This window comes from Pseudopodoces humilis, chromosome 1 (genome assembly GCF_049639895.1).
Source record: "Pseudopodoces humilis isolate 2021_Gansu_Grassland_sample_001 chromosome 1, ASM4963989v1, whole genome shotgun sequence".
NCBI lineage: Eukaryota > Metazoa > Chordata > Aves > Passeriformes > Paridae > Pseudopodoces > Pseudopodoces humilis.
Genome location: NC_142200.1, coordinates 19496862 through 19513495, shown reverse-complemented (window position 1 = coordinate 19513495; position 16634 = coordinate 19496862). Strand labels below are relative to the sequence as shown.

General features: G+C 34.0%; 1 protein-coding gene across 29 annotated transcripts in view; it reads left to right on the top strand.

Annotated features, from left to right (window-relative positions):
• Positions 1-16634, top strand: part of RIMS2 (regulating synaptic membrane exocytosis 2) — a 446037-nt gene that overhangs the window by 133290 nt on the left and 296113 nt on the right. For 7 of the 29 annotated variants that reach the window (XM_088059391.1, XM_088059464.1, XM_088059457.1 and 4 more), the window contains exon 1: positions 496-981. The exons of the other annotated variants lie outside the window; for them this stretch is intronic. In XM_088059391.1, the coding sequence (XP_087915517.1) occupies positions 860-981 (122 nt within the window). In that variant the 5' untranslated portion in view covers positions 496-859. Of the gene's footprint in view, positions 1-495; positions 982-16634 lie in introns of those variants that run through there. 29 annotated transcript variants of the gene reach the window in all.

Sequence of the window (16634 nt, the reverse complement as noted above, 5' to 3'; positions counted from 1 at the left end):
TTAATTTTGAAATGCAGTGCTTATATATAACACAGTCATTCCTTTTAGTAATTGTTCAAGTTTGCATGGTAAATCATTGCCTTGATGCTGCATGTACAGCCCCTGACAGATTGGTTATGTACAGAATGTATGCTGTTTGCTTCAGTCATGAATTGATACTACATTTAAATATTTGCACTAAAACCTGTTATCTCAGATACAGTATAGCTTTTCAGATATGAGACAAAAGATCTATTGTTACAGTCTCAGTGCTACTTGTTTATATGTACAGAATTCTTTTTTAGAACGGTCTTTCTGTCCTTTAGAATTGCCTTTACATAAAAAAAAAACGGAATTCTACATACATGGTCACGGATATTAGTCATTTTTACAGGGGAGGGAAGGAGGAGGGGAGGATGCAGAAATCCTCCTCCTCTTAGACAGTAGTAACAGCGTGAGGATGCCTTGTCCTCCTTTTTTTTACTTCTGAGATTTTATTGCTGGCAGCCAGATGTGCTGAAACTCCTGACGACAGCATCTATTCACTGCGTGTTTTTAATAGGCTTAGAGAAATATGAGTAGAGTACATGAACGCAGCTCAGCTTCACACTTCAGCTGGGAATGCCCAAAAAGCTTACTGCTGTTTAGAATTCTTGCTACAGTCAGGAGAAAGCCGCTCGGGTACTAAATCTTCTACAACTGAATTAGAAGAATAATGACTGTACAATTAACTATCAGCCTCTACTCATTTAGGCACAGTTTTTACAGAGATCAGGAGAAATATGGAACTTGATTGGCAAATATTTGCATTTGATGGTGTGTACAAAATAGATGACTTTTAAGACAGGTGGTGAAGAAAAATAGAAGGGAAATAGAGAAAATGCAATTTGAAACACTGCGCCAGGTCTGCAATTCTGTTTTATCTCATTTTCATGGGGTTTTCTCATCCCCTCCAAATATTTTACAAAATGATCTTTTTGGACAAACGTTGAACAACACTAGGTAAGTAGAAATGAAATATTTTTGCTTCATCATTTCTATTTTTATGCTGATGGCAATCTATCTGCATGCTTTTCAGTGGGGTACTTTTATAATTTCACTCCTAAATATTAATATTTTTATGGTAGCAGTGAGTCTGTTAGTGTTTTTATGTTTTATGTAAGGATTTACATGAGAACTCAATCTGCAGAAATAAAGCCAGCAAAGATAGAATAAAATATTTAAGATGGTTATGTATCTTTCAAGTACATTAGCTGCCATTAGAAGCTAGCATTATTAGCTGTAATCCTTAAAGCATATTAAATATTCATAAACAAATTTGTCAGAGAAAATGATTTCTATGTGGATATGGCAGTGAAAAGATTAAATGCTCAGAGATGTGTCTGTTTAACCATGCATAATTTATTGGAAGATGCAAATTAGCAGTCCTGCATACCTTCTGCAAGATAAAAAGCAGTTACTTATTTTCAGAATTTTTAGATCCTGTGTGTGATGCTTTTCAATAATGTTTTTAACTCACCAGATTACAGCTGATTAGTGGATGCTTTGCAGCAGGTCAGTCAGCTCTGTAGGGTATGCTTTTGTGAAAGCTGTTGTTTTGGGGATTAGAAATGATAGGGTGAAGTTGTTGTTTATTGGTGTGAGACAGTTTTTGAACTGGTTTCTTAGGATTTTTGGAGGGGTAAAATGAATTAATAATGCCATATTTATGTTTCACTATTCAGTAAACATATTATAGTACCAAAGTTTAGAACTTTTTCATATGGCTATTAAATATTAAACATAAAAATATTAACAATTTTATCAAAGAGAATTTTATCAAAGAGCAGGTCAGGAAGAAGAAGAATCCTGTAGTTTTTTGTAAAGATAGTGCACTGATGGAAACATTCTGGAAAAAGGGTGGAAGTAATAGGCAGAGACTATATCTAGTGTTTTAATCTTCTTCTCTGTCTCTGTGGGAGAAATCTCTTTTTAAATGGGATATTATTTCTTAAATACAGGGATATTTGCAATTTATACTTCAGAAAATTGTTATAATTTTATTTCCCAGAATTTTGTTGTAAAGATCCTCTCCCTCACTGCTGTTATTTCCCTTTAAAATATATTAATATTTATTTAGTGTTACTGTTCTCAAGTTTTGTTATCTTGGTTATGAATTTCCGGTTAAGTATATAAAATTATGTAGGTAGTTTTAGCAATCATAATCACTGCCATGAATTAAGGTATTTTTAGAAATATATGGAATCTTTATTCAATGAGATTTTTCTTATATCCCTTTGGTATACTGTGAAATATTTGAAGCTCTACAAAATGGAGCAATAATTTATGTATTATCAGCTGTGATTGTAAAACTGTGCATATTTCCAAGTGCATGGTTTCAGGCCTGCAGCAACCAGCAAAGCCCTTAGCAACTGTTCTAATCAGCTCCCATTCCAGTCCTGATTCCCTGGATCTGCTTTTGCAGATCAGAGTACATGCTTTTTGTAGCTCAAGGTGCATGCTTTTTGCTCATTCTTTTTTTTTTTTTTTTTAACAGAGGCAAGTGCATGGTGCTCTTCAGTGTTTATTTTGCTTGTGAGACTTGGGCAAAAGCTGCATATATGTATCAAATAAAAAGACAGTTATTTTATTCATTTGCTGTGCCTTAGATTAGGAGTATATTTATCCTAGAGGACTGTCAAACAAGAAAGGATTGTTAGGAAACTGAGCCTCCTTCCTAGTATGGGCTGTTTTACTTAGGATGAGAATATTTCTGTATTAATAAGGAGCAATGTTGTGTTTTTCTAGGTATCAATACTTTTGGCCTCAAGAAAACCTTGTGCAATTTTTAAACAAAATGCAGCAGTAGTTGTGAGAGACTAATTCATGTTTTCTCTGTCTTCTGACACTGAAGTTAGGTGAAAGTATTTTAAGGTTATTGAGTAAAAATATTCCCACGTCCAAATAACTATTTTTTTTTTAATCTGATCTTGATAAAAGGTCTTTGAAGTCATTCAAGTCATCATTAGGCACTAAAAAATCTCATTGGCATTTATTTCAGAGGATAGTCCTTTGATTGTCTTACTGATTTAAAAAATATTTTCTATTTTTATTTTTTTTAATTAAATGAGTGTAGTATATCATTTAGGTAGATTTTTTACCTAAAAAAAAACTTGCTAAAACTTGCTAAAAACTAATTGTTCATGCATTAAGAGTTTATCCTTCAGAACTGTGGTGTACCTCCAGCATGTAAGAGCCTGCTTTGATGAGGTATAATGTGGTCTATCTCTTTAGTCTTCAAAGTTATATATTTTGTCCTTTGATGATCCTTTTTCTTCTGAATATGGCTTTTTCTGTTTTTACATCTAAAAAGTACAAGTCCGAGTCCAGGGTAACGGCTGACATTACACACGGAGTGATTAACTGCCACTGCCACAAAGTAATAGTGTGAGGAAAACAGGTTAATGCATACAAATTGTACAGTAGATAATGAAGTGTAAAACAAATTCATAGGAAAGGAGGTAGTATACAGATAATTTTAATTGAATATAAATTCCTCCTAAGTTTCATATCATCTGTTCTTGGAGTTCTTGTTCTTCAGTTTTTCAGGAAGTTTAGATATTTAGATATTGAGATTTTATTGAAGGAAGGAGGGGGTTCTTGGGCTTTACTTTCTGATGCTATGATAAACACTGACAGGAACATACATTAAACTGTTTTTTTTTTTTTTTTAATTTCCCATGAGTTGGGTTTTTATTTGCATAGTTTTGGCTTTGCAGTAGTTGAGTTGAGAGGACCCAAATGATAATAAGCTCCTTGTGAGTTAGATGATTTTAGCACTTCAGTGGGTTTAGTTATCCCTTCCCAGCAGCTTTTAATGGAGGAATATTGCTGCTGAGTTTTCTTTTGCCAGCTACAGGGCAGCACTTTCCTGTAAGATGCTATTGTGAGTGTGAAAGAGAGAGCTGGTTTGCTGGGCCTCCCTCCTGTTCCTACACAGCTCTGTCTGACATTACCAACTTCAGCCAGATGAAGCAGTAAGAGCTTCATTTTACCCCAAAATTGTGTTTCACTTGTGTTGGGGATTGTGGTGCTTTTTCCTGGGTAATAAGTTATTTTTTATTGAAAAATTATTAGAATTACCTTATGTTGGGAAACCATATGGATTGGTTTCCATTTTGAGTGTTTGGCAAATAGCTAGTTTATGGAATAAATTCTTCATGTGTCCAGAAAAGAAATCAAGAGACCTGTTATGAAAACACACTATGTGCTTACATTACACCCAAATTTTACAGCTGCATCTAAAGGAGGTTTGCTTTTTTATAGTCTAAAATTTCTGATTACTTTCAGTGATGCACTGTTTATTCAAATGACAAAAGACAATGGAATAAAGTTTTAAAATTTATTTTAAACCTTTAGTTTAGTAGTACCTAAAGTAAGCTGGATTTTCAGATTGCCATTCTTCATTAAGTGTTTAGTGTACAAATACTGTGCTGTTGGATGCTCTATTTGTAGTAACATGCTTTGAGAAGCCACAATTGCTTTGGGCAGTATTCAGATTAACACACTACTGCATAATGGCAAGTATCTTTTGTGACTAAAATTGATATAAAATGTACAGAAGACTATCAGTCTAATTTTGCTATTGCAGTTTATATTAGAAGCTTTTGTCAGACAGTGGGAAGCGGTCAATTTAGCTAAACTTGGTTTCTCACATGACATATTGCTAGGATTTTTTTACAGTTCTGTCAAAGGGAGTTTACTGTCTAGCTTGGCCACACAGGGGCATAAGATAACTAATATATTGAGCCTAAAACCAGTACAAAAATTGTTCACCAAATTCTGTGTACAATAGGGACTTAGGAATGGTTTCATTTTGAAATCAGACACAGGTAGTTTAAAAAAAATAAAAAAATTCTTTCATTAAATTAAACTCCAGTGTATTTGAAGACTCCTAAGAGTTTTCACTTTTAAAATCCCTTGGTAAGCATCTTTTACATAAATACACTGATTTTTAGAAGATCACTAGAATGCCAAAATATATTAGTTCGTTGGCAAAACTAGACATTTACACTGAAAGTATCATTTTAGCAGAAACATATGATTTATTTTCATTATTTGATTTTCTGTTTTGTGTCCTCAATGTATCTAGTAGCTATTTACCAAAGCTCCATTTTGTAATGAAGCCTTCAAATGATGTCAAGAATTACTGTCACAAACAATTGTTATTTTTTATGGTATTAATAATCATTATTTTGACATTGAAAGAAAAAGATAATATTTTCTTCCTTGTTGGAAAAAAAAATTGTCAGAATATTTCTGTAGGACAGATTTGAGGTTTTTTTTCCTTGACTATATTGGTTCAACATAGCAAGAGGTTTGCTAATATTCTAAGAGAAAGTTGCATTTTCAAATATTACTAGTCTAAGAGCCAAGAAGAAAACCACCATAATGGGTTAGAACTGACGGTATATTGTCTAAGTTCTGTGATGCCATACTGCTGAATACTGTAAAAACTGCCTTTCCTCCCTTTTCAAAACATCTCTATAGCTACCTTCAAAATTTAGTTTGTTGGGATTTTCACATCTGTTCCTTTTTACCTCCATCCTAGATTCATAGAACCCTGTTTTAAGTATATTCCTTGAATTTGTAGCTGATGTGCTTTCTGAAGTAAAAAATACAGTGTTGGTAAATACATTTATTTGTATTCCTACCATGTAATTTTTCCTTAATGTATTAAAGACATGGCAAAGCTGTTTCTTCCCCTTGTTCTTAACTGTGTTTTGCCTCAGACAGAATCAGAATTCCAAAACTAAGCTAATTCTAGTCCTAGATCTCCGTATTACTGAGATCTCTGTAGGAAGGTTGTCCACGTCAAATAATCCTCTATCTTATTTTCTTCCTAAAATTAGAGAAATAAGCCATATTCAGGTGAATCCCTATGTGCATATATGTCTATATATATGTGAACTTCTCTAAACACAGAGGGAAGACTGGCAGCTAGGACAGAAAGCTGTATATAAAAGGCAGAGAGAAACTCATACAGCATTTGATCTTTTCTTCACCTTTGCCAAACATTCCTCACAGTGCACTCTTGTGTCCTCTTTGAGCTGCAATAAGTGTATCTAACTCCATCTATCCTTTGGCCCTTGATTAGCTTCTCTGGGACAAAGTGGGACAAATAGCATGGTTTTTCTCATCTTCTTCTCATGTTTCTGTTTCCTTTGGAGGAAGCAACTGAACGTACAAACTTCCCCCAAAGCTATTTCTTTCTCAGAGGAAGTTCTGTATTCCATCCCATTGTGGCGGCTGTTGGGTTTTGGGTTTAAGTCCCTGTTTCTAGGAAAAACCATCCCTGTAACATTCTGTTACAGATATTTTCAGAGAGAGAAAAGTAAGAGATTTCCTTACAGAACCATTTCTTTTCCCATCTCTTCCAGCTCTGGAGAGAGATACCTTCTGTTACTTCCACCTCAGTTGCTACAGATTTAATAAGGTGACATATGCTTCCTCCATGAATCTCACAGAGCTGTGGATATTTGCAGCCACAACAGGTTTCTCTCTATTCTCATTGTGCATCAACTGCTGTTATCTGATGATGGCAATAAAATCCTAGCTGGCATATGATCCTAACCTCCCACCAGGAAGAAAAAAGACGATGGATCAGAGGTGGATAATTTGTCTCAATTCAGCTAGTATGTTAAATTCAGAAATTGAAATAATACCTAAATTTAGAAATTATTAAATATGCTTTAAAACTTGATTTTTTTTTTCTCCTCACCTGGGTGAGAGCAACAGAAATCTAAGGTATAATTGAGTTAGCAAGAACAAATTTTTGAAGAGAACATGTAAAAAAATCTCTTTCTATTCTTGAATAACTCAGATGATTCCTGTCATTCCTCAGAACAGCCCAATAAGATGTAGGTATTATCTTCTTTTTCTGGAAAAAGAAAAGGCAGAGATCATGATATTAAAAATGACTATGATAGTCTATAATCGAAACATTTAAGAGATTTGTTCAATGAAAAGAGCCCAGTATTTTATGGAAACTGCATGTTCCAACATCCAGAAATCAAGGTTGCTAGTCTTGACCCTTGAGAGGAAAATAGGTGTATTTGAAGACAGATTGAGCTGTGGTGACAACAATAACTAGCCCCATGTATCCCTTTTGCTCTTCTTCAGGGTGCTGTGGCTCTGATAAAACTGGCATGAGTGCTAAGCAGAGCTTCTCCATCCTGACTCAGCTGGGAGTTTTTTGTATTGGTGCGCAGCAAAGTCAACACCTCAGACTTTTTCCTGTAGCTTGTCAGACTCATATGCATAAATATTTCATTTTTCCCAACTGTGTGATCAAAAGCTCCTAATGAGAGTCTTCACCAGTCCTTCTTTGCTCATTACCAAGTATGTTAAAAAAATCACAGAATATTCTGAGTTAGAAGGGACCCAAAAGTACCATAAAATTCCAACTCCTGGTCCTGCACAGCGCCATCCCCAGGAGTCCATGTGCCCATGTGCATTGTCTGAATGCTCCTTGAACTCTGTCAGGTTGATACTGTGACCATTTTCCTGGGGAGCTTTTCCAGCACCCAACCAGCCCCTGTGTGAAAGCCTTTTTCTAATAATCCAGCCTAAACCTGCCGTGATACAGCTTCAGGACATTCCCTCAGGTCCTGTCACTGGGACCACAGAACAGGGATCATTGCTCACCCTTCCTCTTCCTCTTGTAAGGAAGTTGTAACTGAGGTGAGGTCTGCCCTCAGTCTCCTTTTCTTGAACAGACCAGGTGACCTCAGCCACTTCTCATATGGCTTCTCCTCAAGGTCTTTCACTATCTTTGTTGCTCTCCTTTGGACACTAAGATCTTAATCTTTCTTGTATAATTGGATCCAAAACTGCACACAATAATGGTTAACAGCATTCATGCAGTCCTCACCTTCTTTACTCTCCTTTATCCTTTTAGCTTTTTTCCTTTTGGGTTAGTAATCACATGCACATTTATGGTACAATCTGACTACTAATGGCACTATCCCTTTACCAGGTCAGGAGCAGTAATTATTCTGCATTGTAGAAACATGGGGCTTTGTAAAGCATAACTTTGCATATCATAAAAGAGCTATGTCTTTGCTGTGCTCCTTGATTGCTGCTGTTCCTGCCATAGTTATTTATTTACTGAAGCAGTGGAATGAAGACCACTTCTGTTGGTGTGGGCCTGGACATTTCTTCATTATTTCTTTCTGTTTTGTTCTTTTGGGTATAGCATGATTATGGGTAGAAAAAGAACTAAAAAGGAAAACAAACTTTTTAAAATCTCTAATATCACATCTTACAGGTGGAAAAAGTAGCACAAATAACATTGGGATGTTTGGCTGTGTAGGTCTGGCTAAGATGGGGAGAAGTGAGGGGAGGAGGGAGTACTGCACTTACCCAACTCCTTTCCTGTCAGGTGCAATGGGACTGTCCTACCAGTTCCTAACTGTGGACCCATCATCCCTTCAGACTTCTAAAGAATATACTCTTGATTTCATAACTATGGACCCATCATTCCTTTAGATTTCTCAGGAATATACTCTTCATTTTGCACTATAAAGGCAGAGTGGAGGTTTACTCTTAAAAAACACTGTATTTCAAAATGGTTCAAGAAAGATTGATATTGAGCCTCAAATAATTTACAGGGTTCTGAGAAAGAAATAAATTAATATAGTATTGACCCCTAAAAAATTGTGAAATCTGAGATGAGTTTTGGAGGGAATGGCATAATTTCAACTTTAGCCTGAGGTAAAAGGTTTGAAGCAGAAGCTGGAGGTATTTCAAGTCCTTGGCTTCACTTCAGCATGTGCTTTGCAATAGGGAGGCAAAGTCAGCCTTCTGAAATCTGCTTTTTGGGTTCTGCTTTCTTGTTCTAAACCTGACAAGGAATAATTATGAGATAGAGAAATGAAATAAAAATGTTATGTATTGGAGAAATTTGTCCCGAAGTTGTGTGTTTGAAAGAGATTAGAGATTGAAATGCTGAAACATTAATTTTGTAATTAATTAATTTTATTAAATTTTGTAAAATTAATTTTATAATAAGGATTGAGTTGGATATATTGCAAGTCAGAGGGAATTTGCATGGTGTCTTTATTTATAAGAATGAAATATGTCTTGATTAATACAATTTATCCTTGTTGCAATATTTGAGTCATCTTTCTGATTAAGATAAACTTCCAAATTCCCATCTTCTGATATTAAAGACAATTTTTTATCATGAAACTTCATCAATATTTTGAATAAATAAGTTTTAAGCCCTTGTTTCTTAGAGAGTAATAGTCACATATATCATAATAGGAACAATAACCTTTGTTAAAGGTATACAAAACTGTTGACAATCAAGTAATGCAATTATAATTGGTTTAAGACAGTTTTTATTATTAACCTATAAAATAGGACATATAGTCACAGAGAAATGCTATAAACCAAAAAGTTAAGTCTGTGGTTTAACTACTGTGCACCAAATATACAACCTTTTGACCTGTGTTATGTACATGTATTTGTCGTAAATTAAACATCATTTCAATATTAAATAATTAGCAGAATAATGAAATAAGACTATTTCTTGCAAATTTTAGTATTTTTTTCTCTATATAACATGTTAAAAATATTTTTAAAGTGACTGAAGGGGATGATGAATAAAACATTACTAAAAGATGGAATCCAGAATTTCAAAAAGACTTTGCACTACAATTATTGATTTATTATTTCTTAACCTACAAAATGTATTTTCAAGTATAGACATACAAACTTAATTAAAATAACATTAAAATCTTTGCCTGAAAAAGGATGTTTAAAATCTCTCCTCCCCTCTTACCCTCTTTTCTTCTAAACACTGGTGTTTCTCTTTACATTTCTTGATTTTCCTAGTATTATATTTTAGGTTGTTGCTCCTGTGTCTTCAGATTGCACTCAGAACAAGTGCATTTTGTGTGGATTTGAGGACCCCATGGGTAGTCAGTCTTTCATTCACTTAAGGACCTTTATTTTTGCCCTGCTAATGGTGGCATTGTTCTGCTACAAGAACAATGAATGTTTTAGAGAAAACTCAATTTTTATAGCTCTTCTGTATCACAGTGACTCTAACATAGTTCAATCATTATTCAAATAACCTACAGTAAAATCTTCTAAGTGCCCTGTTTTCAAGAACTCTTCCAGTAAGACATGCTTCATCTACCTGTCATACATTTGGAAGTTTTTGAAAAGTGTCAGGGAGGACAGAAAAGATTTTAAAATGGAGGAAAGGTTACAATATAAAAAAACTGAATAATTTGAATTATTTATGTCCACAAAAGCTTTCTTGTGTTTAACATGTATCTTTCATGTTAAAGTTCTTCATTTGTGAGACACAGCATAATCAGGATGTATAAGGACTACCTGCAATCATAATTCAAATCTCCCTCTTTTTTTTTTAATAAAGCATGAGAAGAAAGTAGAGTATTGTTCAGTCAAAGAGCCTGGCAAGTACAGAGGTCTGAATTCTCCACTAGCCACTGTCAGCATCTCCTTTGTAGGGCCAGGAAAATCATGTGAACTTCACAGCTGGAGTTCCCAGGAATATGTGTCTTATTTAATACCTTGTACATTTATGAATTTTAATTTATAAATATTTACAGAGGTCTTATGATCATGGATTTGTATATATACACAAATGAAAGTGCAAATTAAATTTTCTCTTTTTACTTGGAATTTAGGTAAATCTGTAGACATTAGAACATGTGGCAGAGTAACTTAAGTACCTTAGAGATACACAAGGATTTTGTGCCTTGCCCTTCATTTGCACCTGTACTCTAAGCAGCAGCAAATTATTTCACATTACTGACTAGATTGTTTCCTTAGGTACTGCCAGCTACATGGCTGATGTGTCCTCACTATAATGAGATTTTTTTTCTTGAGATGGGTATTTCAGAACTTTTAAATTCAAATATTGAACATTATTCATGTACAAATAAAGCAAATTAATTCACAAAGAAATACTTAACAATTGCGAGGATGTACAGTAAGCATGTTAAAATTGTAGAGTCACAAAACCCTTTAGGTTGGAAAAGACCTTTAAAGTCATCAAGTGCAACTGTTAACCCAGGACTGCCAAGTCCACCACAAAATAATGTCCCTAAAGATAATAATAATGTGATATAAAATTTATTATATCATATAAAATATGAGACACTTATTAATATTATAAACAGTGTAATGCAATATACTATATAATGTAAACTGTAATGGAGTCACTAAAAAATTGGATAACCATATATGATACCCAGGGACTATGCTCACAAGATTGCAGTAGTGTACAAAAAGATTGTTCTCCTGTTAAGCACAGACAAAAACTTATTTTTAATTATTAATTAATAATTATTCATTTTTTATTAATTCTACGTGGAATTTTGTGTGGTCTCATGACAGTATACTAGTGAAAAAACTGCAAATCTACACTTTTGTGGTTTTTATTATTACTTCCATGCATCTAATGCAAAGGGATTTTTACTGGATTTTGGTTTTCTGATGTAATCCACTAGGAGTAAGTCTGTATCTTGGAGTTCATGGCTGAATGTAGAAATAAACCCATTTCCTGCTTACCTTTAGTTGGGAAAGTATCGCTTTTTTCATGGAAATTATGCAAAATACATTAGTTGTATCTCATTTTGATCACATATGGGTGATATATGAACTGCACTCATGGCATATAGAAAAAAGTCTGTTGCATATATCCACCTTTGATTGGAGCAAGAGGATATTGAAACCAGGGTTTAGATCAGATTGAGAACTAATCTCAAATCTCCTGCTCCTTCAGCTGAAGTGAGATGAGCTAACTAAAGAGAAGAAAGAAAAATATATATCTTTGGCAGGATATCAGCTTTACTTGAATTCTGGGATTTTCATTATAATAATTCCAAATTTGGAGTGATGTGGTATTGATGGATTATGGTTTTGTCTCCAGAAAGTAATGTTAACTTGAATGAAAATGTGTAGAAAAAGCAGACTGAAATGTAAGGAGTGCAACAGGGTGGAGATAAGCTAGGAAACAGTTTATTGTATAAACCTATTCACTGAGTTGCAGTTATTTCTCTTGCCTATCTGTATTATTTTCTTCTGCTTCTGTGAAAAAATGCTGCAAAATAATAGAATATCTCATTAAATCCTATGTCATGAATCTTTCATGCAATGCAAGACTTAAACTATGGCAATAGAGTGGAATATTTCATTATCTCCATGTACCTAAATAAGGCATTACAGAAAGTCATTTCTTCCCTTGTTAATTATATGGGGTTGAATCTGAATTTATTACATAAAAGCACTAAATTAAAGTCCAATGTCTTTCTTTGCTCATAACACTACCTAAAATCAAATAACTTTGTTTAAAATTTTAAAAATATTTTGCGCTAATGCCCATTGATGAGTTTTTTTACTTTCCAGAGGAGAATGCACTACTTTAAGTTATATAACCAAAACCAAGAGAAGGTAACATATTCTCAGCCTGATAAATTAATTCCAGAATTTTTATCAGCACTGTACTGGATTAGTCTATGTATTGAGCAGATCTGGGAAGAAAATTTTATTTTCTATTATTTGGGCAGGTTTTGTACTTAATTACTTCACACGGTGTTAATTTGGAGCATGCTTTAGCAAAGACTGAACTAGATACACTAAAAAAAGAAATGCTACAATCATTAATCTGAATGCACTTTATACTGATTGCAAATTGACTAATGCCAGCCTGAGTCTGATTTTGTGTTTATATACGTATATACATCTACAGAAAAAAAAGAAACATAGTAAGGACCTTTGCAGATAGACCTAGAGTTTGTCTGTACTTAAAACTTATTGTGAAGTCCAATTTAGAAGCATTACTAAACTGGAAAAAGGGAGTTCTGAGAGCTGCTGTGATGGAGAATAATGTCAGTATCACAGCAGAAATCTGTATTAACTCTGCAGTGAAAGCATAACCTCCATTTCACATGATTATATTTTCTGTGTGTGATACACTTTGTGCTGATTAGCTGTGCTTTCTGCTGCAGGGCTGCTGCATTTTATTTCTGCTATATAATCATGTATAATAAATAAGGCAGTTTGAATATTTAACCAGGAATGATACTACATTTATGCAGGTATCCATATATTATCATGAATTAATTATGGTTCCATAGTTAATGAATTTTTTTTTTCCTTCAAAGGAGAATATTTAACTTTGTTTCTTGTATGAAGGAAAACAATCTGAGGTATTCCTAACATTCTCTCAGGAAAGTTAGATTTATCTGAGTATCTTGAAATCTCATCTCTAATCCTATAAAGTAGTATTTTAGATACGTATAAACTGGTTCTCATTTTTTCTGGACTCTATACAAACAGTACAAGGAAAAAGGTATTAGGATAACTTTTTCCAGTTTCTTTGTAACTTTATGATCTGCTAACTAAAAAAAGGCTGCAGCTGGCTAACGCTGCTAACCATTTTGGATCTTGGTTAGTCAATTAATATTTTTAATTGGTGGTTAATTTTATTTAAAGCTTTATATTCAGGAATAATTTATTTGATAAAAGAGGATCAATATCTATTGTTACAGAATGATAGAATGGCTCAGATTGGAAGGGACCTTAAAGATCCTTCAGTTCCAACTCCCCTGCCGTGGACAGGGACACCTTCCACTAGACCAGGTTGCCCAATGCTTCATCCAACCTGACCTAAATATTGCTGTCCTCAGAAAATATAATACAACAAAGTAGGTGTACATTTTGCCACAAAATCAGTATCTCTCCCAAGTAGCCTTATATTCTTCTGTAAACCATCTTTCTATATGTTGATGAAAATTTTGGCTTCTACAGAACTAGTTGGAAAAAGGAGCTTTGTATTTGAACTCTTAAAGATGAACATATGCTTATTGTATATCACTCAGAAACTGAGCTTGATGTAAAAAATTATATGGAAAATATTTTAGAAAAATATTCAAAAAGTGAACTTTAGGTAAACATCATTTTTAGCATGGCAACTCAGTATTTTCCACAAAAAGTCCACAGATGCCTGTTGGGGCTGACCATGACTGGTTATCAACTAAATAAAACATTTTGAAGACTATCTTAGGTTTTGTGTAATATTTTTAATTGTTAAATATAAGGGGTAAGATGCTGTCCTGCACATCTCTGAGACCCTGGTCGCTGTGCATAATTCTGGTCATGCATTTTTAGCAAATCTGGATTTCAGAAAGAGGATAAGGTAAAAAATTTCAGAAGAGAATAGTGAAGAGAGGTAGAAATATATTCAGATTGGTTTAGCTAGCATTTAAAAGAGACAGACTAACAGCAGCTGTGTGTAGTGATTACTTAAACCACAAGGAGAAAGAAGATTTGTTTGGGAGATTTTAAAGAAAGACATGAAATGTGGTGTAAAGGGTGGAAGGGTTCAAATGAATGTCCATGCAAATTTCTTAACCTACCACAGTATAAAATTCATCCCATAGGAAATGGTATAAGCCTTAAATTAGATTGAGTAAATTCTAGAAAATGTACTGTGGGGAATGATCTTTCATTGTCATGGAAACAAACTAGAGGATCTAATAAATGTTTTCCATCTCTAGCTGTGTTCTATTTCTGCCATTCACTTTCAGGTGCATTTAGAAAATGGAGGTTTTTTTGATTATTTTCACTGTCTGACATTACAGTATAGTATACAGCAGCTGAGATTTAAGTGCTGTCTCAGGAAGTCATTAAGATGAGCTATGATGATGAATTATTGTTTACAAAACATAAATGCCTAATTAAAACACATGGACTAAATCTCATTAATAATAGAGCAAATACTGCTATTATTATTCCTGTTTTATTCTGTATCATGTAAGCCTCACTTCTATTATATTTGTCTAATTGTGCTCTCAGTCCAATACAGAGAAGTCAAAGAACTGAAATTAAAATTAATTACTTTTATTTATCCTTTATCTAATCATCCCTTTGACCAGAAAGACCTTGTTTTCAGAGAAGATGTGTGTACCATGTTTGTACGTTACCCTTTACACAAGATTTTATAAAGTAAACTATTTTCTTGGAGGATTCTCTAAAGAATAATATTGCAGATGAAATACGTGTTTCTTCCCATGAGCTTAAAGATGAATTTGACTTAGCACCAATCTAACACTCTTTCTTCCCAAGAGGAAACTGTCACCTGAGCATACCAGTAGTTAAGACATCATCGGCAGTTGTGTTTGCTTAAATTCCGATTATATATTTAGTCTATCTTCACATGACTTAATTCAGAAATCAAATATCTGTATAAAGAAGTAGTAAAAAAAAAAAAGGAGCAGAATGTAGAGATTCTGAAGGCATTCTTAATGCTTGCTACACTTATCTGCAGTTTCTAAATTTTCAGCAGAAAGGTTTTACCCTTTGCATTGCTAAAATAATTTTCAGTTATATAAACTTTATGAGTCAGACAGTGTATTTACTAACACACGAGATGGAGCTTACATTAAAAGTTCAAAATCGAGAAGGAATATTTCAAAAGCTAACACTGTGCTTGTGAGGCTGGTATCAGGTACCAGGGAGGAAATGAGGCTTTTGTCTCAGCTGACTTCATGCTTGGAAGCACCATCGGCCTCCAGTGAAATCAGCAGAGAGACATCAATATTTTAGGGCAGAACCACATAATGAGTTTTAGGCAGCTACATTACTTTGAGTGTACAACTGACCTGAAGAGGTGAGACAGCAGCAGCCTCACTGTTTTGGGGAGCTCATTTACAGAGGGATGTGAGTGCAAGGGATGCAATTACTATTCCTTGATGCCTGGATCCTCACTTCATGCTCCTGGCTCACATTGTCATCTAGCATTTTACATGCTGAAGATAATTATCCTGTTAATGACAATTATAATGAAACTCAGAGTAGTCTGACAAAAGGAGTGTGACAAAAATGTTAATTATCATGTCAATATGACCATTAGTTGCATCCAGATTTTGAATCAGTTGTCTAAATGAGGTCAGTGTATCCTTCTTATAGGGATTGGAGTGGTTAATTTGTCATTTTAATGTCTGGTAATATTTAATGATAATATAAAATTTAAAGAAAACTGAAGTTGCTAAAGAATAAATATTTGTTTATAGCATTAACGATTTCTTTATTTTTCCTTGGCCAAAGCAGTTCCTTCTACTTAGATTGTAAGTATAATACAGGAAAAAGTAAAAGTAATCATGTCTGAAGTAGTGTAGTAGTTTCTTCATAGAAAAATGCTATCCTTTACCTTAGTAGTTGATATGTAGTGTCTATTAAAATCCTCCTTATTCTTTCCTCTACCTACTATTTTCATTGATAAGGGCAATGGTGCTCCTTAGAGAACAAACATTAAAATTTTATTATGTAAAAGTTAAATGAAATACAGAATATGAGATTAATTAAATTCATATTACCACAGCCTGAGTCTGTGAAAATTAAAATGCTGGCTGAGGCTACAGAAATATATCTATTGAAATGCAAAAAAAATCTTCAAATTTTATTTTAATGGTGGGTCCATGCCTGCAGCAACTTTTGTTTATCCTTGTATGCTTTGAGAGCAGTGGAACTTTTCAGAAGGTAAATTTATTGAATGATTCACTACAAACACAGTTTAATGTGGCTTGCCAACAATGAGATCTATACTGTAACACTTGCCATAGAAGCAGATGATT